Source organism: Trypanosoma grayi (assembly GCF_000691245.1).
Source record: "Trypanosoma grayi strain ANR4 Tgr_158_V1, whole genome shotgun sequence".
In the NCBI taxonomy this organism is placed as follows: domain Eukaryota; phylum Euglenozoa; class Kinetoplastea; order Trypanosomatida; family Trypanosomatidae; genus Trypanosoma; species Trypanosoma grayi.
The window spans coordinates 1-26736 of NW_008825777.1; the positions used below are offsets into that span (position 1 = coordinate 1).

General features: G+C 55.6%; 14 protein-coding genes across 14 annotated transcripts; all 14 read left to right on the top strand.

Annotated features, from left to right (window-relative positions):
• Positions 1–137: 137 nt before the first annotated feature.
• Positions 138–2465, top strand: DQ04_01581000 (hypothetical protein; the record flags this gene model as incomplete). The annotated part of the gene is made up of 1 exon (XM_009310878.1): positions 138–2465. One exon carries the CDS (start codon positions 138–140, stop codon positions 2463–2465), a length of 2328 nt encoding a protein of 775 aa, XP_009309153.1.
• A 352-nt stretch (positions 2466–2817) lies between these two features.
• On the top strand, positions 2818–3174 carry DQ04_01581010 (hypothetical protein; the record flags this gene model as incomplete). Its single annotated transcript, XM_009310879.1, has 1 exon — positions 2818–3174. The coding sequence occupies one exon, from the start codon at positions 2818–2820 to the stop codon at positions 3172–3174; it is 357 nt and encodes a 118-aa protein (XP_009309154.1).
• A 147-nt stretch (positions 3175–3321) lies between these two features.
• DQ04_01581020 (surface protease GP63) lies at positions 3322–5445 on the top strand (the record flags this gene model as incomplete). Its single annotated transcript, XM_009310880.1, has 1 exon — positions 3322–5445. The coding sequence occupies one exon, from the start codon at positions 3322–3324 to the stop codon at positions 5443–5445; it is 2124 nt and encodes a 707-aa protein (XP_009309155.1).
• A 1078-nt stretch (positions 5446–6523) lies between these two features.
• DQ04_01581030 (hypothetical protein) lies at positions 6524–6736 on the top strand (the record flags this gene model as incomplete). Its single annotated transcript, XM_009310881.1, has 1 exon — positions 6524–6736. One exon carries the CDS (start codon positions 6524–6526, stop codon positions 6734–6736), a length of 213 nt encoding a protein of 70 aa, XP_009309156.1.
• A 60-nt stretch (positions 6737–6796) lies between these two features.
• On the top strand, positions 6797–7129 carry DQ04_01581040 (hypothetical protein; the record flags this gene model as incomplete). Its single annotated transcript, XM_009310882.1, has 1 exon — positions 6797–7129. One exon carries the CDS (start codon positions 6797–6799, stop codon positions 7127–7129), a length of 333 nt encoding a protein of 110 aa, XP_009309157.1.
• Positions 7130–7394: 265 nt separating this feature from the next.
• Positions 7395–11069, top strand: DQ04_01581050 (hypothetical protein; the record flags this gene model as incomplete). The annotated part of the gene is made up of 1 exon (XM_009310883.1): positions 7395–11069. The coding sequence occupies one exon, from the start codon at positions 7395–7397 to the stop codon at positions 11067–11069; it is 3675 nt and encodes a 1224-aa protein (XP_009309158.1).
• A 450-nt stretch (positions 11070–11519) lies between these two features.
• Positions 11520–12587, top strand: DQ04_01581060 (hypothetical protein; the record flags this gene model as incomplete). Its single annotated transcript, XM_009310884.1, has 1 exon — positions 11520–12587. One exon carries the CDS (start codon positions 11520–11522, stop codon positions 12585–12587), a length of 1068 nt encoding a protein of 355 aa, XP_009309159.1.
• A 384-nt stretch (positions 12588–12971) lies between these two features.
• DQ04_01581070 (hypothetical protein) lies at positions 12972–15251 on the top strand (the record flags this gene model as incomplete). The annotated part of the gene is made up of 1 exon (XM_009310885.1): positions 12972–15251. The coding sequence occupies one exon, from the start codon at positions 12972–12974 to the stop codon at positions 15249–15251; it is 2280 nt and encodes a 759-aa protein (XP_009309160.1).
• A 631-nt stretch (positions 15252–15882) lies between these two features.
• DQ04_01581080 (peptidyl-tRNA hydrolase, PTH2 family) lies at positions 15883–16470 on the top strand (the record flags this gene model as incomplete). The annotated part of the gene is made up of 1 exon (XM_009310886.1): positions 15883–16470. One exon carries the CDS (start codon positions 15883–15885, stop codon positions 16468–16470), a length of 588 nt encoding a protein of 195 aa, XP_009309161.1.
• A 558-nt stretch (positions 16471–17028) lies between these two features.
• DQ04_01581090 (hypothetical protein) lies at positions 17029–18168 on the top strand (the record flags this gene model as incomplete). Its single annotated transcript, XM_009310887.1, has 1 exon — positions 17029–18168. The coding sequence occupies one exon, from the start codon at positions 17029–17031 to the stop codon at positions 18166–18168; it is 1140 nt and encodes a 379-aa protein (XP_009309162.1).
• A 571-nt stretch (positions 18169–18739) lies between these two features.
• Positions 18740–20899, top strand: DQ04_01581100 (putative 2,4-dienoyl-coa reductase-like protein; the record flags this gene model as incomplete). The annotated part of the gene is made up of 1 exon (XM_009310888.1): positions 18740–20899. The coding sequence occupies one exon, from the start codon at positions 18740–18742 to the stop codon at positions 20897–20899; it is 2160 nt and encodes a 719-aa protein (XP_009309163.1).
• A 693-nt stretch (positions 20900–21592) lies between these two features.
• Positions 21593–22711, top strand: DQ04_01581110 (hypothetical protein; the record flags this gene model as incomplete). Its single annotated transcript, XM_009310889.1, has 1 exon — positions 21593–22711. The coding sequence occupies one exon, from the start codon at positions 21593–21595 to the stop codon at positions 22709–22711; it is 1119 nt and encodes a 372-aa protein (XP_009309164.1).
• Positions 22712–23197: 486 nt separating this feature from the next.
• Positions 23198–25222, top strand: DQ04_01581120 (putative glucosamine-fructose-6-phosphate aminotransferase; the record flags this gene model as incomplete). The annotated part of the gene is made up of 1 exon (XM_009310890.1): positions 23198–25222. One exon carries the CDS (start codon positions 23198–23200, stop codon positions 25220–25222), a length of 2025 nt encoding a protein of 674 aa, XP_009309165.1.
• Positions 25223–25910: 688 nt separating this feature from the next.
• DQ04_01581130 (cell cycle associated protein MOB1) lies at positions 25911–26588 on the top strand (the record flags this gene model as incomplete). The annotated part of the gene is made up of 1 exon (XM_009310891.1): positions 25911–26588. The coding sequence occupies one exon, from the start codon at positions 25911–25913 to the stop codon at positions 26586–26588; it is 678 nt and encodes a 225-aa protein (XP_009309166.1).
• Positions 26589–26736: the final 148 nt, after the last annotated feature.

Genomic DNA, 26736 nt, shown 5'->3' on the forward strand with positions numbered 1-26736 from the left:
CGCTCGCGCTGGCGGCGGTGCTGCACCACGTGTGGGCCGGCTACGACGACGGCAGCGTCGCAGTGTACGACCATCTGTGCGTTGCGCAGGTGACTACCGGTCGCTTCCACGCTGCCCCTGTTGTGGCCTTCTGTGCGATGGCCGACGGCACCACCGTCAGTGGCTCCCGCGATATGGCGCTTGTGCGCTGGGACAAGGAGGAGAAAAACTTCGAAGCCATCACACGTATCGTCGGTGTTTCGCAGACACACCAGGCGCTCACCTGCATGACCGCGTTTGACGCCAACGTTGTGCTCTGCGGCTCCATGGCTGGCAGCATTCTCGCCGTGGACTGCGCCTCTGGCGTGCAGGTGGCGGCATTACGCGGGCACACCAGTCGTGTGAATGCGCTGGTCGTCATGGAGGATCTTCTCTTCTCCGCGTCCGAGGACGGCTACGTGAATGTCTGGAACACGCGTAGCGATGAGCCACGACCCGCGCTCGCCTTCCAGCAGAGCTGCAAGTTGCTGAAGCGCATTCCTGTGCAGCTCGCGGTGCGCGATATGGTGCCACACGAGGGCTCCCGCAGCTTGTGGGTGTCGTATGCCGACGGTCTGGTGGAGCGGTGGAGCGCAAACCCCGACGATGACTTTGGTGTCGAGCAGGTGATTCGTGAGGCCTTCATAAACCCCAATGAGTCGCAGACGCAACGGCACGAGGTGGTGTCGCTCCAGTGCGTGGGTACACTAGAAACGATGCGTGTGCTCGCGTTGGGCAGCAATGGTGTGAGCAAGGTGTGGTGCGGTCACCGCAACGTGGTGGAGGATGCACTCCAGCATTCGATCAACCAAATGCACGATATCATTACGCAAGATACTACAGAAGCGGCGGCGTGGGAGCAGAAGGCAATTGCGCTAAAACGCAAAGAGGTGCAGCGCAAGCAGAAGTACAGTGCACTTCTGAGCCGTCTCCATGCGCGTCGGTTACTTTTTGGATACTATACAAGATGGCGCATGCGGCTGAAGTCTCACCTCCTGCGTGGTCGGCAACAGGAGGAGATCTGTCTCAACCTTGAGGAGCGCCATCAATTTCATTTGCTGCGGCGCTACTTCGCCATGTGGTGTGGATTCTACGACCGTGAACAGCGACGGCTCCGTCGACAACTCATCGCGCTGGCCCTGGAGCGCTTCTCCCACCTGAGTTGGGTGGCGAGGGTGCTCTCCCGCTGGAAGGAAGCTGTCTCGTGCCGCAAGATGCGGAGGCAACAAGATAAAGTGTTGACCGTACTCACGCGGGTGTCCACTGGTGTGCTCTTGTCGAAGTTCTTTGCGCGCTGGCGTTGCTACGGCAACATGCGACGCGGCACTCTACCAGAGGGGAAGCTCGCCATTGTGGTTGCAAAGGCTAGGCAACGTGTTATGCGGCAGGCGTACGAGGACTGGACCTTGGCCCACGCTCAGCGCGTAGCAAAGAAGGCCACTGTTTCTTCTGGGGAAGCTGGCCCCATCACCAAAAGGGCACCATACGCAGGAGGATTCGCTGAGGCATACGCGAAGGTGACAATGGAGCGGGAGCGCCGCCGCATCTTTACGGCGTGGCGCCGCTGGTACGACCGCCGGCGCCGGATGATTTCACTGCGTGCAATGGCAACCGCGAAGGAGGCACACTCTCACCGGATCACCATGCAACGCCGATTTCTTTTCTGGCAGCTCTTCTGCCAGCAGCGGCGCCTTGACACACTGGCGCGCGAGGTGCAAGATGTAGAGGCGCGCCTCCGTCTTGCAGAAGAGACCCACGCGGACATATTCGATAAACTGCAGCTGCAAAAGCGTGTGGACCAGCTGCGCAGGCAACACGAGGCAGAACGGCGGCAGCTACAGGAGGATCTTGCGCGAGCACAAAAACTCATTGCCGAACGGGACGTAATTCGCCGCTCGCTGGACCGTGGGGATGGCATCGGTGCAGACGATGAAATAAGCGGCACGGCGTCACACACACTCTTCGCACCCAGTGTGCTGCGGCAGCTTCCGGTAGAGGAGGCGATGGCGTTCGTGATGACGAGGCTGAAGGGCATCGTGCTGAACACCTACACCGACATGCCGCTCTTCCGTCAGATCAAAGACCGCCTGCGCTGCGGGACCACAGCCGCTGTTGTGTTTCTCGAGGGCTTCCACGAGGTGAAGCGGCTCGTCGTCAACCTTTCCAAGAAGCCGGTGGGCGCAACGTGGCGCAGCGGCGAGCGGTGGCCGCTCCACACTGAGGCGCTGGAAGGGCTTCCGCTACACCCCTGCACCACCGTCGTGCAGGCGATCAAGGCGATGGTTGTGGCGTACGACATGGTGGGGGTGGCCGACGTCGAGAGCGTCGCGGCAACGCGCGAGGAGATTGTGGCTAATGCGGATCTTCTCTTTGCGCTGTGGCGTGCGTGCTACGCCGCGCGGAAGCCGACGCTGCCTGTGAACAATAGAGTGAGTGGGCGCTCGTGAGTGACTGTTCTTTCTTATTGACGTCGGATGCATCTTCACAGGGTGGGCTGCAGTTGTGGGATCACACTGAGAGGGCGACGATGGCTGCCTTTTGAGGATGTTTCATCCCTGCACGGGGGAGAGAGAGGAGTGCGGTGGCGTGCCGCTCTGCTGTGCGTTCCCATTCTGTCCAACACCGTGTGGAGGACGGCCCCTTTTACGCTATGATTGCTCCCTCACCTTTTTTGTTTTTTTTTGTGTGGATGTTTGTGCGCATGCGGATGCGAACTTCCTGCCCGCGTGTGCGCCGTCCCTACTGCCTTTCTTTTCCCTGTGTTTCCCTCTCAGTTCGGCGGGAGGATAAAGGGGCAACATGTTGCAGGACGTGCTTGTTACAGGGTGGCTCTTCCTCCTCCCTGCCGTGTCGCTGTGCGCGCTACGCGTTGGCTTTGGCTGCTCGGGGGCGACGCTGTACCTGGCGAATGCTCCGGTCCTATTCATAATGGCGTGCACATTATGGCTGCGGTCGGAGCTGCTTGCGCGCAGGTACCTGCGGGCTGTGGGGCACCACTGTGGTAAGCGAGACGACCCGCGGGCTGCACATCATGCTGGTGTCTCGCGTAATTCCCCCATTCTACCCGCAATAGCTGCGCTGGTGTTGCTCCTGTGTGCCCTGTGGCACTTGACGGCCGCTGTGCTGTTCTTGCTGCAGGCGACGGGCACATGGTAGTGGCCACTGGTGAGAGGCGGCGCGTCCACTCTGCTGCGGGGTTGCTGTGCTGGACCCTGGGCGCTGTGTTGCTGTAGGACACTCCCCACCACTCACTCTTTCATCTTCCGTCTGCTTAACTTTTTTCTGTGATGCCTCCCAGCAAGAATGAAAATGCTCACCAACAACCACGCTCAACGAGTGTGCCGCCTCCTGGGCGTCGCGCTGCTGCTCCTTGTGCACTGCGCCGGCAGCTCACTCGCGATGACGGAGCACCACCGCTGCATCTACGACGACATCAATTGGTTTGCCGGAAAGCCGGCTATTATCCAAGGATTGCAACACGTTGAAAAGCTTACGGGGGTAGTGTCAGAGGTAGCAGAAACACGTGACCATAAGAAGACGGATACTGCCGAGTTTCTTAAGAAACCCCCCATGCCTTCGTCAACCAGTGGTGGATACAAGCCCATCCGCATCAAGGTGTTCATGGTGGATTCAGTAAAGGGGCCCGAATGCAACAAAGAAAATGAACAGTATGTTGATGTATATGGTGAAAAGATGAGCTGCACCAAGGGGGATATCATGACCCCCAAGAAGCAGGAGATATACGAGCACACGATTATTCCCGAGGCTGTGAAGCTCCACACGGATCGCTTGACCGTTCTGCCCTTGATTACCCCCATCGTTGTGCCAAACTACACTGATACGAGTGTTTGTGGCCGGTTCAAGATCCCTGAGAATCACCACACTGAAGGTGTCGACAACGCTGACATGGTGCTGTACGCCACTGCTGCGCCGACGGTTGATGGAGCCTTTGCGTGGGCGGCGACGTGCGCGGTGCAGCCCGATGGGCGGCCGCTGGTTGGCGTGATCAACTACAGCCCGCGCCACATTGCCCGCACGTCGCAGGCCGTCCGCGTCGCCGCACACGAGATTGCGCACACCCTGGGGTTCAATGTGGATATCATGGATAAACCTCTAAGGAAGGTGTCCGAAGGTAATTTCCGAGGAAAAAAGATCTACGTTTTTGATGGGTGGAATACAAGAATGTGGGGAACGTATCACTACCAATGCAAGAACTTTTATGGAATGGAGCTGGAGGACAGTATGTCCTGGGCAGAGGACGGGAAGTCAGCGGAAGTGCCACAAACCAGCCCGTTGGGTTTGAGGTCAGCCATTACTCTTGAAGCAGAGGAAAAGGTGTCTTCCCGCACTGCTCTTCGTCAACGGCGTCGAAAGAGTAACTGGACCGACGGGGAGCTGTCCGTAAAGTTTGGTGTGAGTTCCCACTGGAAGCGGCGCAATGCGAAGGACGAGCTGATGGCCGGTCTTGTGGGCGCTGGCCACTACACGGCACTGACACTTTCAGCGTTCGCTGACATGGGCTATTATCAGGTTGACTATTCGAAGGCAGAGACGATGAGTTGGGGCAGGAAGGTTGGTTGTGAATTTCTGCAGAACAAGAGCTGCGTTACGGAAGGCGCGTCTAATTATCTCAGCATGTTCTGCGACAGCTCTTACAATGATAAACTGCGGTGTACGTCTGACCGCCAGGCGTTGGGGAAGTGCGTCATTGAAGAAAATGAAAGAATCCCTGCCGAGTACAGTTACTTCCAGAAGACCAAACTTGACAAGAAGCTGGGTGGCAGGCGGGAGGACATGATGGACTACTGCCCCATTATTGTGGCGAGCAAAGGATACAGCTGCGTTAATGGCGACCGGAGGAAGATGCCTGGGAGTCTCGTCGGTGGGAACTCGCGGTGTGTGAAGGGCAACGATCTGACGATAAATGGCACCGAGGTTCTTGATGTGTGCGTACAGATAAAGTGCATCACCGGGTCGGTGTACGTGAAGTACGCTGGTGCCAGCAGGCACTACTTCTGCCCGCAGGGGCAGTTCCTGAAGGTGCAAGGCGATTTTGGTGCAGATGGCACCATTGCTTGCCCGCGGTACGAGGACGTGTGCACCACCATGCTGCCGGGGGCTGAGAGCAGCACGACCAGTGATGACACAACCAGTTTAGAGCTGGAGGTCAGCAATGCTCCGTCTCAAGCTATCACTGAAGATGGCCATGGATCCACAGCATCTATTGTTCAAGATGGCAACAAAGTACAAGGGGACTCTAACGTCAAAGCTGAAGAGTCAGAAACTCATGGGGAGAGAAAGAAAATTGTGATGGCGAACGGCAAGAACCTTGATCTGAAGCTGAATGCTGATGGCAGTGCTGCTGCCTCCGCGTTGATGCCGCTTGTGTTGGCCGTCGTGGCCGCCTCTGCGATCATGGCGCACTGAGTGTCTGTGTGGGCTGGTGGGTGTTAAACACATATTGTTTTCTTGCTCCGTGGGCATGTCTCACGCACATTCTTTTCTCTCTTGGGCAATGCAGTTCTTACTGCTGGTAAGTTTTCTTTTTCTTTTTCTTTGTTTTGTGTGTGTGTGTGCTGTGCAGCTCGGTGTTGGGAGTCGGCGTCGTGGGCGCCCCTCCGCTGATGTGTGTGGGCGGCTGTTAAGACGTTGCTGCTGTTGATGACGCTCCTCCGTGGGCAGAGACGCACTGGACAAATTGTCATCCCTTGGGCTGTTTCTTTTTTTAGTTTTCTTTCTCTACTTGCTGCACGCATTGCTGCTCCCTTGCACCGTCGCATCAAATGTGAGGACGACCCCGACTGCGGTGATGGGGAGCTGGTGCTGCNCGGTGAGTGCAGGGGACCGCTGCTGCGCTGTGGACGGCTGGTAAGACGTTGCTGCTGTTGATGACGCTCCTCCGTGGGCAGAGACGCACTGGACAAATGGTCATCCCTTGGGCTGTTTCTTTTCTTTTTTCATTTTCTTTTTCGGTTTTCTTTTCTACTTGCTGCACGCACTGCTGCTCCCTTGCACCGTCGCACCGAACGTGAGGACAACCCCGACTGCGGTGATGGGGAGCTGGTGCTGCCTTCTCTTTTCATTGGGTGTGGGGTTTTCTTTTGGGTGGAATGTGCTGCGTGGTGTTGTGCAGGTTGCCTGAGTGTTGTGCTGTGTGCACTATCCGCTTTGTTTTCTTTCATGCTGTTCTTCCTGTGGAGTTGGTGGTAGGGAAAGTTGTGGCGTGGGCCGGATATGTTCTGAGGCACGTGGCACTGAGTGGATGAGGCTCAGAGCCCCTGAGTGGTGCAGGTGACTTTGTGTCATTGTGTCTGTGCTGTGCAGCAGACCGTTGTGTTTTGTGCTGCTGAGCTGGCGTTTTAATGTTGTGCTGTTGGTGCTTCTTGTGTGCCGGTTGGGAGTGCAGCACCAGTGTGTTTATAGCGCGGGCTGTGGTTGATGCGCTCTACACGCCGTGCCCCACATGTTATCTGCGTGAGGCGTTGCGGAAGAAGGCGGCGAGGGAATGAAACGTTCTGTGAGTGGCGTCGAGGTGCTGTGCGACCCGGCGCGGCTGGCGGTGGTTGTGGTGGAGGCGTGTGTGTGCGGGCAGAAGGGCACTGCGTCGGAGCTGCTTCGGAGACTGGATCAGCACCACGAGAGTGATTCCGCACGGCTGAGTCCCCTGCCCGAGGGGGATGGGCTGAAACGTAATGCGCGGACGGAGATCTTGTTGTAGCTACTAGTTAGTCTAAATTTTTGACCCAGCTGCAGAAAAGCTTGAAAAAGGCGCTGTGCAATGCAGTCGAGACACCAACACCGTGCTTTGACCTCGCTGAGTTATGAGTGCCCTCCATGCAATGATTTAGCCGCTGCTTCTAGTGGTGTTAAGGAGATTTCTGCACTCTCAGATGGTACCTATTTTCCTGGTGGGGTAAGGGGAGGCGCCGGGAACGCGGCCAATGTGCTTCGTGACCTCGTTATCGTCTTCGCGCACGCAGGCGGCACAGATATATCCATTCTTCTTCCCATATCGTCCCGAGTCGAAAACAATACAGTAACACTTCGCCCACGGAAAGCTAACGGTCTACGTGAGTATCGGTTTGATTTATTGTTTCTGCAGTACAAGTAGTTACCTTTTTTTTTTGTGGGTGGGGGTTATTGTTTCTTCCCTTTGTGTGCGGTGCTGCGATTGCCTCGGTGCCTTCCTGTCGATGTGCCGCATCTGCTGCCGCCGTGTCTGTCTTGACGTGATCTCTCACACATACACACACACACACACACATAGCGATAGTGAAGTTACAAAGGAGAAAAACAAACAAACCGTCCAGCTCTCAGAAAATATTCAAGGAGTAAGGCTTCTTCTTGGTGGTCGTGTGTTGTGGACGGTATGAAGCATGCGAGCTGATCTTTCCACTTCAATCCCCCCGCAGACGCGACAACAAATACAAGAACAACACCAGCAGAATCCGCAGTCGCCTGGCACCGATGCGGATGCCGTCAGTCCGCAGAGTTGCGGCTCCTCCTGCTCGTCGTCCGTGTCGTCGCGCAGCCGGCGGTCTCGTTCACGGCGTGGCAATAGTAGCAGCAGGAGCAGCAGGCCCGACTCCCCTGGCGGTGGTGCCGCCAGCACCAGGAAGTGCCACAGAGGAAAGAACTACGACTCCCACGTGCCTGTTTTTCCAAACCTGCAGTGTCCTGCAAATATTGTGCTCGAGCCATTCCCCAATAGGCGTGTGCGGTCGATATGCACTGCGGCTGGTTTGCTCATCACAGCACACCGCAACGGCATTCGCGTGTATCGCCAGCGTTACCTGGACCCTGCGGCGATAACAAATACGTATAGCCCCACCGTGAAGGATGGAGGTCATGACGAAAAGAATGGCGATGGGTACACGGACGTGCGAACAGGGCTTTGGGAGGCGGTTGAGTGCCGTGACAACTTCCAGCTCCAGGACGCATACCTGTGTGTCAGTGCGGAGTCTGTTTTTAGCCGCGGACGGGTGCTGCCGCTAAAATGGAATCGATACGTAGCGGCGGCATGTGGCACCGATCGAACCCGCTTTAGTGTGTGTGTGCTGAGCACCGCTGCCCACTTTGTGCTCCACCACGAGCTGCACGCCAAAAATAAGGTAGTTGCGCTCACCTTCGCCCTTGTAGCGATGGGGGCAAACTCCGGCAACAGACACTTCCAGCCGTTTGTTGTTAGTGTGGATGAGGTCGGTGAGGTGGTCATCTTCGATGTGGAGCGTGATCGTGCGGTGAGGCTCACAGCGCCCGTCGCCAGTGTCGACACACCCACCGCGGACATGCAGCTTGATGACAGTCGCGGTGATTTGCCACACTCCACCTTCTGCAGGACAAGCAGCAAGAGGAGCAACACCGGCAATGATCGCTGTTTTAACAGCAGAACAGAGCGGCCCGTGCCGTGTGGCTCGTACAACAGTGGGGGTGCCAGCGGCGCTGGCGGCGCAACGCACACGTACCGTCTAGAGGACGGTCTCGCCTCTAACGTCTGTCTTGTCGGTCCGTGTCAGGTGCTCTGCAAACACTGCAATGGCAACGAAAACAGCTCCACATCGCCAGGTACGCTTCTCTTGAGTCTTTTTATTTCGTCCCGAGCTCACGGCCCAGATGGGCAGGCGGAGCTGCACGTTCAACAACTCCGCGTCCTGTGGAGCTTCACCCCACTGCGGGCTGTGGTGTTGAGTGAGACGCCAATTGTGCGTGAGTGCGCACCGGAGGATGTGTGCGATCTCGGCACTGCCATGCTGCGCGTGCCGGTTCACGAAGAGCTTCCACCGAGCGTCATGATTGGCCGCCCACGGCTCCGCTTCTGGAGCCTTAGCGGCTGCTCTGGGAAGCTGGTGCAGCTGCACCGCGTGTACCGCGACACAGACGGGAGTGGTAAAGGTGCGCGAACGTTGCGGGAGCACTTTGTACGTGCTGTGCCGCTGGGCCGCCATGTCCTGGTGCAGGACACCAGCACGTCGTGGTTCTGCATCGCCGCACTCACTGACGATGACGTGATTCTCCTGCTTGGTCAGGAGCCACGTCCTGTCAAGGACGGTGCTTCTTCTCTTTTGGAGGAGAAATCGGCTACTGCTAGTGCTGTTGAAACGTCAGAGCGGCAGGTGCTGGAGGCGTGGCTCGATGAGGTGGAGGATCCGGTAAAGGAGGGGCCACCTCCCCCAGATTCACCAACACCCGAACGGCATCAGAAAGGGGAGGAAACGGAGCAACACCAACAAGGACACAAAGAGGAGAGTCCGCAGCGTGTGCAGCAAGAGCAACAACAAGATGCGGAGTGTATAGTGAACGGTGCGCCGCTGCCTGTGTCACCCCCATTGACTTTCATGGACCCGAATCGTGACTACACTGTTCTCATGACGTTGACGAATCCTGGTGCTGTTGCTGCGCCCGACATCGCAAGTGGCACGAAACCTATTCCCCCAACACGCCAGTTGGTCTCGTTGCCGCAGAGCAACGAGCTGCTCTTCACCATGGGGGGCACTGATCTTATTTACTCTATAAAGCTGCCCTTCGTATGGCATCTCGCACCTTCCGAGGCAAAGACGAAGGCAGTGATGCCACAGGTGCTGGAGAACTCAAAGAAGTTGCCAAATGGATGGATAGGGAGCGCACTTGCTGGCAGCTACGCGCTTGATTTGAACATTGCACGGCCTTTGATGTCTGCCATGTGGGGTCTCACGGGTGGGGTGGAGCTTGACGAGGCAGTGCTCCCACCAGTGACATCAAGCCCGCCGCAACAACTGCTGGCACAAGAACAGGAACAACGCCAGGAGCCATCTGTTGTGACTGATGAATGCAGAGCGTCTTCACCCTCGCCTTCGCGTGGTGTTATGGCAGTGCGCATCGACTCTCCGCGTAAACAGACGCAGCGGAAGAAAAAGCGCCGCAGCTGTTCGAGTTCTGTGATAAGTGTTGAGGACAGGAGTCTGGAGGATGACGACGATGATACGCGACGAGCGTACGTGGAGTGTGAACGGCAAAAAATTTTAGAAGAGCACCAGTGGCGAGTGGCGGAGCAAAGCGAGGTGAATGTGAAGGCCGCGAGGGATGCGGCGTTACTCACACGACTCATCACGATGGAGGAGCCACTGCAGCGTAACTCTGTTGTGTACGAGTGGGGTGATGCACACGACAGCCTGTACGTGCAGTTTACCCAAGAAGGTCTCGACATTAAGGAGAAGACGAATAATGCTGTGGATGACGCAGCGGCGGCGCAACAGGCCTCGCAGCGGAGTCTGCGCGACTGTTTCATCCTGAGCGAGCTTGGCAGGGGTGATCAGTCCGCCGGCTTCATGCAGGCATTCCGCAGTGTAAACCAGAAGCGGATGCAACTCCGCGACAACGGCGGCACATTCGACTTTGCGGCCTATTTTTCCAGCGGTGTGGTGCCGCAGCGGCTACTGGACCTGCAGGAGGACGATCGCTGCCGTTTTGAACTGGCGGACCTCAAGGCTGTCTTCGAGGACGACATGAAGAAGTTCCACGCGATGGAAACAGTGGTGGTGTATGAGAATGAGGAGCGCGTTACTGACTCCAACGGACGGCGGCGGTGGATGCCGCACCAGACCTTCCCGTATGACGACGAAAATGGTGTAGTTGTGGACATGGCAACGCTCAATGCAACAGCGGAGATGCGCAGTACTGTGGCGCCAGTCGTGTCACACAATTCCATGTTAAAAACAGCAACAACACTGCCAACAACAGCAGCAGCAGCAGCAGCAGCGACAGCAGGGTGGCGGTGGGCAAAGGACAACGTGGACAAGAGTACGCCACGCCCTGGCGGGTCGAAGCTTGTGCGCAAAGAGCTGCAGCTGTGGGACGTAGGGGAGTGGATGTACGCGGGACGGTGGCCCAACCGCGAGGAGGAGCTCCAGGGCGCATTTAAGTGGAGCGCCACTGCAAGCGACGGCACGGCCAAAGTGCGCCGTCGCCGCTTGACACGCACCCGCATTAACATTGCTGTGGAGGCGGCGAAGGAGGCACGCCACCAGGAATACACAAAAAAACTTGAGCAGCTGCGTATGGAATTGGGCCTGTAATACGAGACGAAATTAATTTTCTCGGCGTCTGGTGTCGCTGGGCTTTTTTTTTATTGTGAAGGAAGGAAAGTGTCGATGTTTCTCTGTGTGTGTGCGTCTGTGGGTGCGAAGAAGATAAAACGGAGCGAGAGAGAGAGAGAGAGAGAGAGGGAGAGGGTGGAGTGAAGTCATGCAGCAGTGCCTGGGATGCTGAGTGCCGCTTATCGTCCTGGTGCCTAGTTGCTTAAACTGCTTTGAATGTTGTTGCCTATATCTATCTATCTATCTATCTATCTATGTGTGCGTCTCTGTGTGTCTGTGTGTGTGTGTGCTTGTTGCACTGCATGTGGGTGCTGGTGTGGTACTGCTTTGTACATGCCAGTTTTTTTGCTCATTACCCCGCGTTGCATTGGGCTTCACTGTCTCCCTTGCTTTCTTTCTTTCTGTCTGTGGCTGTGCTAGTAGAAGTGGATGGAGGGGAGTGTCGGCGCTGTGTTCATAGGCATTCAGCTTGGGCACAGATCCATTGACGTGCTCGATCTCTTCCACCGTTCGTGGAACGCGGAGCTGCTACGGAATGCTGCGGCGGAGGCGACTGGCTGCCTCCTGCGCTTCCCACTGCTGTGCGTCGGCGGCACACTGTACAGCGGCGTCGTCGCCTCTGTACACACGAGCGGTGCCATTCGTGTTGTGTCGAGTGGCTGTGTTGAGGCGGCTTTGGCGATTTCTGACTTTGTGTATGCATATGTGGTGCAACGTCTGCCGCCGCGAACAGCAGCAGCAGCAGCGGTTGATGGCGACACTAAGAGTATTGTGTTCTTTCAGGTGGTGCTGAATCCAGTCCCGTCGCCTCAGCAAGAACGCCACGTTAACACATCGGAGACTGGAGCGGCTAGGCTACGTGACCACATTGCGTCCTCCTCTTTGCGTGCCGCTGCAGGAGAAAGAGAGGGAGAGGCCACGCACAACAGCCTCTGGTGGCGCGCGCTGACGGACAGCTCTGTGGCGTGCCGCCAATACCGCCATACACTGCGTATTGTGTGCCGCTTCAAGCAGCCGGCCCCGTTCCCTGTGCGCGGCGCGGCAGCCGCAGGTGGCGGCAAGAAAGAGGAGTGCGAGGCTGATGCGTTTTTTGGTAGTGAGATGATGTCTGTAATGCCAATGGGTAGCATGTTTGTGGCGGTGCCACACACGGCTGAGAAGAACGGCGAGGATGCGGATGACTTTTTTTGGCGAAAGCGACTGCGGCATGAGAGTGAGACAACACGCTCGTTGCAGTCTGCCTCAGCGGAGCCTGCTGTTGTGGATGGCACGGCACTGCCACCACATCAGGCAGCGGCAGAGGGAGAGGGAGAGGGCGAAGGGGCACCAGCATCAAGGACAGGAGAAGCAACAACGGTGTGCCCATTGGTGGCAAAGCCACAGATGAAGGTGGAGGCAATGGTCTATCGTACAGGTCGTGTGTTCGTGACTGCGGACTCGGTTGCGGCTTTGTCGTTTGTTGTTGAAGAGATTCTGCTACCACTTTTCCAGAACTAGGCGCAGCCGAGAGGAACTGGCTTCTCCTTCAATACCATGGAAATGTGACCGGCCGCTTGGGTGGACACGCTGAATTATACTGTGATCTTGTGTGGCACAATGCACGGAGAAATGGGTATGCGTATTTGGGCGGACAGTTTAAATAAGGGTCACCAGCAGCTGCACACATTATTCTCCTTTCTGTCTTTTTTTATTTCTCTTTGGTATCTTTCCCTCCTTTGTGGAAGAAATAAAGAAGTGGCTGCTGCTCTTTCAGCGCATTGTGCCATTTTCTTATTTAGATCTGCTGGTTGCTGCTGCAAAACTGTCATAGAGAGATCTTTTAGGTGCATAGAAATACCAATAGCAGCAGCATCAGCAGCAGCAGGTGAAGAAGTGGGGGCTATGCACTCATCGATGGAGCCGCTCTCTAGCAATGCATCCTCGCCTTGCAGTGCCAGGCTCGGTGGTGCCCCAGAATTCAGGTCCGTACGACACCATGAACTACAGAACCTGCTGCTGCCACAAAGGGAGGAGGAAACATCACACCGCGGCCGCTTCTCGCTTCTCGATACAATGCCTTTGTTGCCGGATTTCTTGGACAGTCGAAGTTCTTCACCATTAGGAGGCAAGCAGTACAACCGTCGTCGCTCTAGGCGCTACCGTGATGGCGTCAGCAGTGGAAGTTTCGATGATGATATGTTGACCTACACACCGCTTCTCTCACCGCCACTGCCACACACACCCTTCGACGTACTCACAAACAGCTGCAATGCTTGTGGCTTCTCGCCGCTGCGCCCACTCCCGATGAATGAGTCTACATCGTTCATTTCTGCATTACAGAACATTAACCAAAACATCACCAGAGGTGTTGCTGTAAGGAGCCAGACATCAGACGAATGTGTCTCTTGTCAGACGAGTGACGCGTCCTTCAGAAAGAGGTACTCTCTACATTCTCCTTCCCTACATGGCGCAATGCAGCCGTGCCGCTGCCCCTGTGATCCCATAGCTGAAGTCTCTTCACCATGCCAGCAGCCTTTGCCAATCTCTGCTTCGTCGTCATTGCCGACCGCAGCATCTCGTGTGGCAGTAGCCACGCGCCGCGCAGCATCAGTGATCACGGAAGTGGCACACACCACACTGGGTGGCCACAGGAAGTCGCAGGAGGACGCTGTGTGCATCCACGAGCAGGTGCCGTTTCCCGAAAAGTGTACCGTGCTTGAAGGGGTTCCGCCTACGTACAGCATGTATGGCGTCTTTGACGGACACAATGGGGACAGCATGGCGAACATGGCATCTTTGTGCTATCTGGAGCACTTGAATGAGGCGCTCAACCGAGCTTCATCATTATCATCATCACCAACACTGGTATTATCATCATCACGGGTAGACAAGGATGACGTTGTTGGAGAGACGGCACCACCCGAGGTTCTCCCACAGCAACGCTTCCTCAGCAGTGCACTTGTGCAAGCGCTTATTCACCTGGACCGCACGCTATACGACACAACACCAGAATCGCAGAGAGGCCGCGTCGGCACAACCGCAAATGTCGTGGCATTCTACCAGGGCGTGCCAACGACAACCGACGGTGCTGCCCCGTTCTACCTCTCTATAGCGAACCTTGGTGACAGCCGCTCTGTTCTTGCCCGCATCTCCGACGGTAGCGTGCTTCTGAGCACCGTTGATCATCGTGTTCCGAGCTTTCCCACTGAGAAGACACGTGTCGAGCAAAGCGGCGGCTTCATCGAGTGTGACCGCGTCGATGGCGCGCTGGAGGTGACGCGGTCGCTTGGCGATTTTCTTTACAAATTGCCTCCAGAACGGTGGCAGACGCAGTCGGACGTCGACGATGCCATACCGCATGTGGACACTACGGCGCCGCTGCAAGATACGAGTTGTGGTGCGTGTAGCAGTAGCGGTGCGGTGAATCTTCCACTCTCATTTAGCTCCTCCACAATGAGCAGAAACATCACTGATGCTGAAGCATTTTTCGTGAGTTCACGCGTAGGCTCATTGTCTGATGTCCTGCGTGAGGAAAGCGGAAAGTGTGTAACAAGCAATATTGTTAGCAACGTTGCTGACGTGTATGAGGCGGAGCTGACGGGCGACGAATTCCTCGTACTAGCGACCGACGGATTGTGGGACTGCATGACCACTTCCGATGTGGTAGAGTTTGTGCGTGCGCGCCTCTTACAGATGGGCTTCGCTGGTGATCACAACAATGGCAGCAACAACGCTGATCTGTCGGTGCCCTTTTTGGTGCGCTCATGCGCAACTGTGAAGAGTTTCAGTGGCAGTGACCTTCGCAGCGTGATTGGGTCGCCGCGAAATGTGGAGCAAACACCACCACCCGCGGTGCACCGCCTCCCGACTTGGAGTGGGGATCTGATAAGTGATCTGGTCGTGCCACAGTTCCCCGGCAGCATAAGTGGCGCGGTCGACGGCGCTGTCGACGCCGACAGTGAGTGCGACAACGCCCAAGAGCGATTTGACACACCTCCGCCGCCGTGCGGTGCCGGAAGGGGGAAGCGGCGCAGTAGTGCTGCGGACCCACCAAGCTTCTGTACAACACCACGGCGTTTGCTACAGGATGTGACAAACAGTTTGGCTGACCACGTCGTGCATCACTTGCACGGCGCCGACAACGTGACAATCATACTTCTCGTGTTTCACTCCGGGAGGTGAGGCGAAGAGAAAAAAAGAAAAGGTTAATTCGCTATATATATATATATATATATGTGTGTGTGTGTTGATTTGTATATAAGCCTCTTTATCGGCTGGTATCTGGAGAGTCAAGACACGAAACAAAGCCGTTGCTGTGTATATAGTAAGAAAAACGTGTATGAAACGCCGACTTAGTCCGCGAGGTCTTTAAGATACTACCAATAAAAAATGATGATAATAATAAAGAGAAGTATTTTTTTTTTGTTTGTTTGTTTTTGGGTCGTGAAATAGTATTATGTCTCCCCACATTATCCTGTTCTTTATCTGTGCATATCTCTATGTATCCACACACCTGTGTGTTTGTCTGTGTACCTGTGTCTCTGTGTGTGCGTATGTGCTGGCTTTGCGTGCGCCACTTGCCACGTTTCCACCTCTCGCTTCTTGCATCCGATGTGGCCTGCATAAAAACAAAAAAAGGGTCTGTGTGGTGAGCATTGCTGGAACCAAACAACTAGGAGACGCAAGGGACGCAAGCTGTACAGAAACACCAAGGGTCTAAAGAGAAGTTACGAACGACGGTGAAAGTAAAACCACACAACAACAGAGGAGAAAAAGGGGGGTTCGAGTTTGAAGAGGCAACACGTTAAGAGACATGTCCTCTGCTGCAACTGATGTGGTCTCTTTCCTTGTTTCCTTTAGTACCGGCGTGGTTGTGACGCTGCTCTGGTCGCGTAGTGGCTGCGGTGGTGGCTGCTGGCCAACCAATCTACTCCGTGGGAAAGGGCAGCAGATGGGCGCATTTTTGGCACAGCACGGTGAGCCGCACAAGATGGCGCTCGTCGTGCGGAAGGACCTGAAGATGGGCACAGGAAAGATTGCGTCGCAGTGCGCCCACGCAGCGGTGGCTGTGGTAGAGGACGTACAAAGCCGTCGCCGTAGTGTTGCTGCTGCTGCTGCTGCTGCTGCTGGTGGTGGTGGTGAGAGGGGGTTGGATGAGGCGTGGGTCTCGTGGTATGACGCGTGGTCATTCGCTGGCAGCACCAAGGTGGTGCTGCAGTGTGAGAGCGAGGAGCGGCTCATGGCTACGCTGCGTGCTGCGAAGCGTGAGGGCCTGCCACACGCCCTCATTCGTGATGCGGGGCGCACACAGATTGCGCCTGGAAGCAAGACGGTGCTAGCAGTGGGACCGGCACCCAAAACACTCGTCGACCACGTCACGGGAAGCCTGAAACTACTCTGATACGAGCTGTGCTTCGTTCTTTAGCCTCTGTGCAGAGTGACAACAAAAAGCACAAAAAAAGAAGTAGTTTCTTCAGCGGTATATGAAGCAGATGGAGGAATATTATACATTTGGTGTGTGCCTGTGTGTGTGTGTGTGTGTGTGTGTGCTTTTCGCTTCCGATAAGCGGGAGAGGAGATGGAGAGATGACTCCTGATCTCATCTTCCACTGTCCCCCTTGGAGAGGGTATATATATATATATATATATGTCTGTGTGTATATGTGTGTGGCCGGCTTCCACTGTCACTACGACGGCTTCTACCACTGCTGTTTTTTCCCCTTTTTTTTCTTCGCGTACTTCTTTTTGTTTTTTGGTGGTGGTGGTGGGGGGTTGTCACAAATGTGTAAATGCGTTTTCTGCTGCAGGGGGGTTACCGAGTCCCCACATTTGCACCCACTGAAAGAGATTACGGGAAAGAACCGAACGAAAAAGTTGGCAGACGAGGCATCCGGGAAGGGAGACACACACACACACATCTACACGCAATTGTGCACAACCGGCATACTGGGAATTGACCATGGCACAAAAGCTTCTTCTTGCGGAGGGGCTTGACCTCCTTCGCCGCACGGAGGCTCGCGAGTATGATGTAGACTGCAGCCAGGTCCGCATCAGCGGAAGCAATAAGTACCGCAAAGAACTCTCACGCCTCGCACAGGCGTACGCCGCTGTGTACCAGGACTACCTGCGCGGTGTGGAGATCCTCAACTATGTGCGCCGCTGCGCAATGGAGAGCGATGAACCCAACAGCCAAAGCCTCGTCGAGCTGTGTGAAGGAAAGATGCGAGCTTACATGGACCGTTGTGAAGGGGTGCGGAAGAAGGAGGACAACATTCTCCTCCCGCTGAACCAGGTTGACAGCTACGTGGCAAAGGCGGCATTTGAAGTTGGGGAGCCAGTGTTTGTGCTGATGGGCGCGCAGTATGTGCTCAAGCGCAAGGAAGGGTTCAGCCGTGAGGAGACTCTCACAGACGGCTCCTATCTCATTGTTGTGAAGAACCTCGACTCGTACAGTGTTGCTGCACCACAAGTCAGCGTGTGCATTGACATTGTCCCGCAGCGTGGACAGAAGCAGCGGCTAGAAAAAGTAATTCCGTGCCAGTGCGGGTGGCGACGCGTTATTGGTGTTGTGGCTTCCGCCGCGCTGAAGTTGGAGGCCCACACTGACGGCCTACTGCGCGACTCTCATATCGACATTGCGTTGTATCGTCTTGAGCCGTCGTCCCTGACGACACCTTCAACAGGGACAGGGGCCCAGTTGGACACACCTGGCGCAATGGCAGAAAAACTTGTCGCGGAGCTTCCCAAACTCAGCGACGATGAATTAAAGCGGCTCGCCTCCCCCTCTGTGTCCAAAGAGGGGTTGTCACCGCCGGTGCCACACGAGGGCGATGCCAATGACGCGGATCCGCTGATGCAGCAGCTGCAGTCGCTGAAAGTACCCCATACCCACCACCGTGCATCGTCGCCTGCGGTGATGCCGGAGCGTATTGAGGTGAGTCCTGCGAACATGACGTGCGCCGATCGTATGCGGCGGCTGCGAGCGACACTGAACGTGTGGCCCGACGAGAATGTGATGGCGGCACCGCTGAGTAGAGAGCAGCAGTGCACTTTGCAAGCAGTGTTTGCACTGCCGTTCCCCACAGAAATCGGGGACTGAAAGCGAACATGAGTACGGGAGGGGAAATTAGGGGTTTCTATTAGTGCTGTTTGTTTTTGTTTTGTAGGGCAACCTTGTTTTGTCTGTGGCTGACGTTCACGTTGTGTCTGCATTGCAACGCATTCTTACTTCCTCCACCCTTTGACGCCTCTTGTGCCCCATTCAACCGCTTGGATATTGAATCTTCGCATCGCGGCGTGCTCCTCGTGTTGTTGTCATTAGTCGTCACTTTTCGTTGCGGTGGCTGCTTTGCGTGGAAAGATATTCTTTTCGTTTCGTTTTTTTTTTCTTTGATTGGTTCCGTGCTGTTTTTTTTTTTCGTCTGACTCGCACACACGCATGTGTGAATGCAAACAAATGACGCCCTGCTTGAATGGACAACAACAACAACAAAAAAAAAGGTGCTGTCGAAGCGTAATAGCGCGGCGCAGACGGGAGCGGGAGGGGATTCCAAGCAACAGCGAGGAAGCAGGACCCCAAAAAAGAACCGAGCCAAACAAATAAGGAAGAGTGGGCATAACGAGAGAACAGCAGCAACAACAACAAATTGGTGGGTCCAGAACGGATTGGCATGGCTGGCAAGGCTTCCCCGCTGTTCTCGCCCATATGCATCGGCGGGGCAAAGAGACGCCTGCAGCTGCCCAACCGCTTCCTCATGCTGCCCATGTACCTCAACATGGAGCAGGAATTGCTGTTGTGGACTGATGACCACATGGACGCGTTGGGCAGCTTCTACGCGGAGCGCGCCAGGCACGGCGCGAAGCTCATTGTGTGCGGTGGCTTAGGCGTGTCGCGTCTGGGCAAGTGGCGCATCGACAGCATGGCGCTCGGCACTCACGATGCGGCCAAGGCGTTGTCGCGCGTGACACACGCCGTGCACCAGGAGGGTGGCACTATTCTCGCTCAGGCGCTGCACCCTGGCCGTGCGGCACGGCGACGCTGGTTCATCTCTTCCACGTCAACGCCATCGTCGGTGCAGCCGTTCCCGAAGGCCCACCCGTGGCGCCTGCCAGGACCACTTGTCGACTATATCGTGTCTGAGCACGCGCGGTTTGCCCGCCTCGCGGAGGAGGCAGGCTTCGACGGTATTGAGATACCTGTGAGTGAAGGCGGGCTGCTGCATAACTTTCTCTCCACCGCCGTGAACAACCGCCGTGATCGGTTCGGTGGCTCGCTTGAGGGGCGTCTGGAGGCGACGCTGCGTGTGCTGGAGGCTGTGCGGCAGGCGCTGGCGGAGCCGGAGCGTTTCCTGGTGTCAGTGCGGCTTTGTGTACATGATCTGAAGGTGGGTGGTACACCACTTGCGGAGACGATTGCAGTTGCAGAGGCCCTCGCGCGCTTTGGTGGTGTTGATCTGCTGAGCACAAGTGTCGGCATGCACGACTCCCCTGTTCAGACGCTGGCGTCGGGTGTGCCGCAGGCCGCCTTTGCGCGGTGTGTGCGGGCCGTACGTGAGCATCTACACTCCCATAGCCTCTGCGATATACCTGTTGTGGCGACGCACCGCGTGCACTCCATCGCGGTGGCGGAGCGGCTGTTGCGGGAAGGCGTGTGCGACATGGTGGGCGTTGCTCGGCCGTTGCTGGCAGATCCGCAGATGATCCGCAAGGCAGAGGAGGGCCACACGGATGCCATTGTGCCTTGCATAGCGTGTAATCATTGCATCAATCGGCTATACAAGCATCAACGCATTACATGCGCGCTTAACCCTATTTGCGGCTATGAACGGGAGAGGAAGTGGGCGCCGGCGAAGTACAAGAAATCTATCGCCGTTGTGGGTGCCGGTGCTGCAGGTGTGACGTGCGCGCTTACGCTCTGGCGCCGCGGTCATGACGTGACACTCTTTGAGAAGTCAGGCTGCATCGGCGGTCAGCTGAATCTCGCCAAGGTGGTCCCGGGGAAGGAGACTTACCAGGACGTGCTGGAGTACTGGACGCGGCAGCTGCGCCAGTCCACCATCAACGTGCGCCTTGGCGCCGAGTTCACACGAGAGGAGATGGCGCGGAACCATCAGTTTTTCCACGCGGTAGTGCTCTGTTGTGGGAGTCTCCCACGCCCTGCCACGTCGCACCAAATACCCGGTACTTCCGAGTGCCCGCTGGTGGTGCCCTTTGAGAAGATTCTCAATGGCAGTGTGCGTGCCGGCCGTCGCGTTGTGATTATCGGCAACGGCGCCATCTCGCATGATGTGGCGTCATACCTTCTGCATGACCCGCGTGTTTCGCGGAGCATTGAGGAGTACTGCGGTGAGTGGGGCGTCAACCTTGACGATGGCAGTCTTGACCCGCACGCAGCTGAGCGGGCGCCGCGCAACAACCGTGATATTGTGTTGTTCAACAAGGCAGACAAGGACGCCGACCTCTCGCGCGGCAAGGGGTGGTCACAGAAGCTGTGGATTCGCAACCACGGCGGCACCATCATCAAGCACGGTCTAGTGGAGAACATTGATAAGAAGGGCGTGCATATATCCATGGTGGCGCCGGACTCACGCAAGTACTTTGTGGAGTGTGATACGATCGTGTGGGCGTATGGGATGCTGCCAAACATCTCCGTCGGCACGTGGATTTATGAGTGGATGAAGGACGGCGCAAGGCAGCGCGGCGAGATGATCGCTGACTTTAGCATCTACACCGCAGGCTCGTGTCGTGACAGCTACACCGGCGAGGGCCACGGGGAGCAGGACCTCCTGCAGGCCGTTCACGAGGGCTACGAGATCGGGTACAAGATATGATGCGGCATCTCTGCCTCTGCCGCTGCTGTCGTTGTTGTGGCGATTGTTGTTTTTGTTATAGGTGGGGAAGCAGCTGCGGCTTCTTATTTTCTCTCGCAGTGCTGTCATATTCTTTTTGGTGGGTTTTTCTTGGCTTGACAGACACACAAGCGGCACACGCATGTGCTGAGTTCGCGTCGTGTGGGCTGTGCGTTGGCACCTCTGTTCTTACCACAAACCCACAATGAAGGATAAGGAAACCAACAACAACAAGAGTGAGTTGAATAGGGCTCTCTCTGTGCTTCTCTTCTTGTTTGACCTCTGCATACAAATTCTGCGTGCGCGCGTGTGGGGACGTGAGCAGCCCAAGTGGGTAGTTCTCCCACACACCGCGTGGAGCCGCACTCACGTCTAGGAAGGGAAGCGAAGAAGAACAACAATACCAGCAAACAGCAAACAATAACAACAACAACAACAAAAAAAAAGGAGCCCCACTTCTCCTCCCTCCGTCCCTCCCGACCACACGAAAGAAGGGGCAACTTTGATCAGCGAAAACAGAAGCAGGCAGAAACACAAAGGGGGCGGCTTCTTCTTTGGCGGCACATCGCCAAGCAAAGAAAAATAAAAAGAAAAAAAAAAACTACACCGACATATCTTATTTTCCCCCCGCTGCGTGGGCTTGTCTCCCGTTTTTTTGTTTTTTTTTTTGCGCATATGAGGGACCCGAAGATCCGCAGCGCGTGCCGCATTGTGCCCCCCGGCGTGGCGGTGCGTGTGCTTCCCGGTGACTTGGCGACAGCGTCGGTGCCGTGCAGCTGCAGCCTCGACACCGCGGCTCTCTTCCCTGATGGGCCGCCGTCGCCACCGCTGCCACTCTCCCATTGTGAGCTGCACGAGCTCCTTCTCGCACTGCCACGCCGTCTGCAGAACTCGCCGTGGCGTGTGTGCTACGATACGGAGCAGGATGGATTCTCCTTGCACAACTTCTACCGTGTCATGAAGAAGGTGCATGAGGACTGCGAGAGCGGCATCGGCGTGTTTGTCGTAAACGAGGGCGTCTCCGCCTCACTGCCCTCGACGCCTGTGATGATGTCTCAAGTGACACCCACACGTGGGGGCGGCACAGCTGCAGTTCCTGCTACGCGCGACATTGTGCTTGGCTGCTTCACGCCCGAGGTGCCGTGCTTAGAACACTCGCAGCACGCCTTCTTTGGAACCCCTGATACGTTCGTCTTCACGTACGCCGACATGAATAACTACGCTGGGAATAAAAGGGACAACCCCATCGGTGGCGGAAAGCGTGTGGGGATGCAACGCTCGGGCAACAGCAACATGTCGCCGTGTGCGTCGCCGCTGCTGACGCCGGAGCGCGTTGCACCGCCGCCGCCGCCCCCCGTGCTCTCAACGTACCCGTGGGCGATGGAAGAGGCGAACAGGGAGTTCATGATTTGCGCCAACAACTTCTTCGGGGTAGGCGGCGGCCGCGATGGGGCAGCGATATTCGTCGACGAGAACCTCCTGCACGGCAGCAGCAGCGTGCACTGCGTCACGTTCGCATCACCGTCGCTGACGGGGCGGGCCCGTGCCACGCTGCGGCACTCGGAGTTCACAATCCTTCGCATGGTTTGGTTTCGCCTGAAGGAGCGCAGGTGCGTCTTCACGTGCATGAACCTCCCCACCCGCGAGCCGTGCGACTGTGGCAAGTTTCTAGACTGTGGCTGCGGTCGCGGGAATCGTGTGGCGCGCCTACGCAGCGGCGGCGCACACGGCGTCAACAGGAACGGCTGGCACGTCTGCAGTGACGACGAGCAGCCAATCTTCTACACAGAGTAGCCACGCCTCGGCGTGGCACACGTGGCTGTGTACCGCTTTTTATTTTTGTCATGATCAATGGGCATGCAACGGCCACTTGGCTATGGTTATCTTTTCTTTCTTTTGTGTTTGTCGCTCTCTGTGTGTGTGTGAGAGCGTGGGGAAGTGTTAGTGCGCTTGTTCGCCTGTTTTCTGCAGTGACGTGCGTGTGTGTGTGTGTGTGTGCGTGTGTCTGTCTGTCTGTCTGTCTCCGCGCGGCACCTCCTCGCCGCGTTCGTATTCCGCTCCCGTTGCTTGGTGGCTATTTTTGTCTGGTGGCTCCCTTTCATTTGCGCCCGCAAAACGTGGCCGTTGGGCGCTTTGCCTCCCGCAGCCGTAGGAATCACAGACTAACTCTCCGCACTCACATAACAAGACGAAGAAAAAGAACAACTATAATAATACACAACTACGAGAAGAGAAGAGAAGAGGAGTGAAGATAAACAATAGCATTAACAACAAAACGTCATGTGTGGCATTTTTGCGTACATTAACTTTCGCTTCCGTCGCACCACTCGCGATATCCTTAACGTGCTACTCGACGGCCTGAAGCGGGTGGAGTACCGCGGCTACGACAGCGCCGGTCTCTGCGTTGACCACCGTGACTCGCACCAGCCCCCCGCGCTCCTGCGCAGCGTCGGCAATATCGCAAGTCTGCGTGAGCTCGTCTTTAGCGCGGAAAATGCTGCTGCAGTGGATCCGGATGCGGCCGTCGACACACACATCGGCATCGCACACACACGCTGGGCGACGCACGGTGCCCCTTCGGTGGCGAACTGTCATCCGCAGCTGTGCAATGACAAGGCGTTCGTGGTGGTGCACAATGGCATCATGACGAACTTCATGCCAGTCAAACAGATGCTGTGTGAGAAGGGTTACCACTTTAACAGTGACACGGATACGGAGGTGATTGCTGTGCTTATTGAGTATGTGTTTAAGCAGGAACCAACCTTGTCCTTTGTACAACTCGCGACGAAAGTTACTGCGATGGTGGAGGGCGCGTATGCGCTTTTAATCAAGTCAACACATTTCCCTGGCGAACTCATTGCCTGTAGAAAGAGCTCCCCGCTGATGGTCGGCATCCGCCGTGAAGGAGGAGGAGAAGGAGGCAGCAGCAAGAGTGGCACAAAAGCGCTAGGACCATGTGAGATTTATTTCGCCTCCGACGTGAATTCTTTCATTGACCACACGCGAGAGGTGATATTCTTGGATGATGACGATATTGCACACTTTCACGACGGTGCCCTTGACTTCTATACCACCGCTGGCTCTAGTGATGCTGCTTCTGCGGCAGTTCCCATCACTCGTGTAGCACAGACGATTGACCACTCACTGGAGGCCCTCAGCAAGGGCAGCTACGAGCACTTCATGTTGAAAGAGATACACGAGCAGCCCGACAGTGTCACGCGATCGATGCGTGGACGCATTGACTTCCAAACGGGCCTTGTGCATCTTGATGGTTTGGATGCAAGCACCGTGGCGGCCATGCGGGGATCACGCCGAATTGTGTTGATTTCATGCGGCACGTCATTCCACAGTTGTCTTGCCACGCGACCCATCTTCGAGGAGCTGTTGCCAGGCATCTCCATCATGGTGGAGAACGCGCCGGATCTTATGGATCGATGCCCACACGTTTTCCGCGAAGACTTGTGCGTGTTTGTCTCACAGTCAGGTGAAACCGCCGACACGCTGATGGCGTTGCAGCACTGCAAGGCTGGCGGCGCGAAGCTTGTTGGGTTGACAAACGTTTCAGGCTCGAGCGTGTTGCGTCAGACAGACCACGCGATACTTCTTAACGCCGGTGTGGAGGTCGGCGTCGCATCGACCAAGGCGTACACGTCGCAAATGGTTGTTCTCACGCTGTTTGCTTTGCTCTTGAGCCAGGAAAGTGGACATGGCAACGACGTGAAGACGGTGTTGACAGAGGAGGGCAAACGTCTGCAGAAGCGGCGGGCAGAGATCATCAGCGGCCTTTCTGCATTGCCGGGCGCCATTGCGCGCTGCCTGAAGGACGTACACGACGCTGTGGTCGCACTTGCTGATGAATGGCAGAACGAACAGACAATCCTCGTGCTTGGACGCGGCTACGATTACGCCACAGCGCTGGAATCAGCACTGAAGGTGAAGGAGGTGAGCTACGTGTACACGGAGGGCATTCACTCGGGTGAGTTAAAACATGGCCCGCTCGCGCTGGTGGACGCACAGTCCAAGGTGGTTGCCTTCTGCGCCCATGACCGATACTTTGAGCGCAGCAAGAACGCCGTCCAACAGGTGAAGGCACGCGGTGGCCGTGTGGTGGCTATTGTTACGCAGAAGGACGCGGAGATTCTGAGCGCAACAACCCTCTGCGTGGAGGTGCCCACAGTTGTGGATTGTTTGCAGGGAATCATCAATGTGGTGCCGCTGCAGCTTCTCTCGTACTATCTTGCTGTGCGACGGGGACACAATGTCGACTGCCCGCGGAACCTCGCAAAGAGCGTTACGGTGCAGTGAGAGAAACAGTATTTATATATTTATATTTATATATGCTGGTATAAATATATCTATATATGTATATGTATATGTATATCTATCTCTCTGTATATATATATATATATATATATATATAGGGAAAGGGTTTATATACACGGCTTTGCATCTATTGCACGTCTTGCGTTGGGCATGTGGTCTTTTTTTCTTCTTCGCTTTTATTACCAGCATTTTGAACCACTGCGTTCCCTTTTTCAAGGAGATCCTTGTGGAAAGTAGGATGAAGTGGTTGGGGTCTGAGGTGGGCGGACTTTTACCCTCCGTTTCTTCTTAATTTCCTATTCTCCCTCGTGTGTGTGTGTGTGTGTGTGCTCGTGCCTGGTAGTGTAGACAGGCCTCTTCGGCTGCTCTTTTTGTACTATACACATAAGTACACACATACACCTCGTGGGCTTTNATATATATATATATATATATAGTGCCTATACGAAGTGGCAGAATGCCAATTTATGCGTTATTATTCTGCAATTTTCGCTTTTGTATTTTTGTTTGTGTTCGTGCGTCTGTTTACGCAATTACGGCGACTTTGTCTTGGCTAGTTACTCACTTCTTCTCCCCACTTCTGACGGCAATATGGATGCCAAATGGAATACCCGCCCCTGAATATATACAATAGATTTCAAAAGGGGGGTGAGGGGGTGACTTTAGGCAAATGAAAAAGTTCAAGGTAAAGCTTTTCGACTCGGACCGCACATACAAGCCTAAAAAGAAACACAAGGAGGGCACAGAGCGGTATAACTTGCACAAGTTTGCCAAATCCCTCGTCCGTTCAGGTGATCTCAGCAAGGCGGTACGTCTTCCACAGGGTGCCGACCTCAACCACTGGCTCTCCGTCCACACCATCGACTTCTACAACATCACTAATGTGCTGTACGGCTCACTCACGGAGTTCTGCACGACCAGCAGCTGCCCAGTCATGTCGTCGGGGCCACGTTACGAGTACCTCTGGAAAGACCCACCGGAGTACCCAAAGGCAACCAAGGTTAGTGCGCCAGAGTATGTGCGGCTGTTGATGGAGTGGATCGAGAAACAGATCAACGATGAACGCATTTTCCCATCAGAGGATCGTAACCCCTACCCACCAGACTTTGTAGAACGTGTGAAGGTCTGCTTTAAGCGGCTTTTTCGTGTGTATGCGCACGTGTATTACTCGCACTTTGCGAAAATACGTGAGCTGCAGGAGGAGTCGCACCTTAACACAGCGCTGAAGCACTTCATGTATTTTGTTTGGGAGTTTGACCTCATCCCACGTGAGGAGGTCTCGCCGCTGCAGGAGCTCTTGGTTAACCTTATGGGGCAGCGTGCGAAGGACAAGCTCGACGCTGCATAATTTAGGCCTAGCCGGGTGCCGAAGGCAAGAAGGAACCGGAAGCGAAGCAAATACGAAGAAAAGAAGCACCGAGTGCTGGAGGGGGATCTATCCTAAGGACGAGGGAAGGACAGTAAAAAAGAAAATGAAAACCAAATAAACAAAAAAA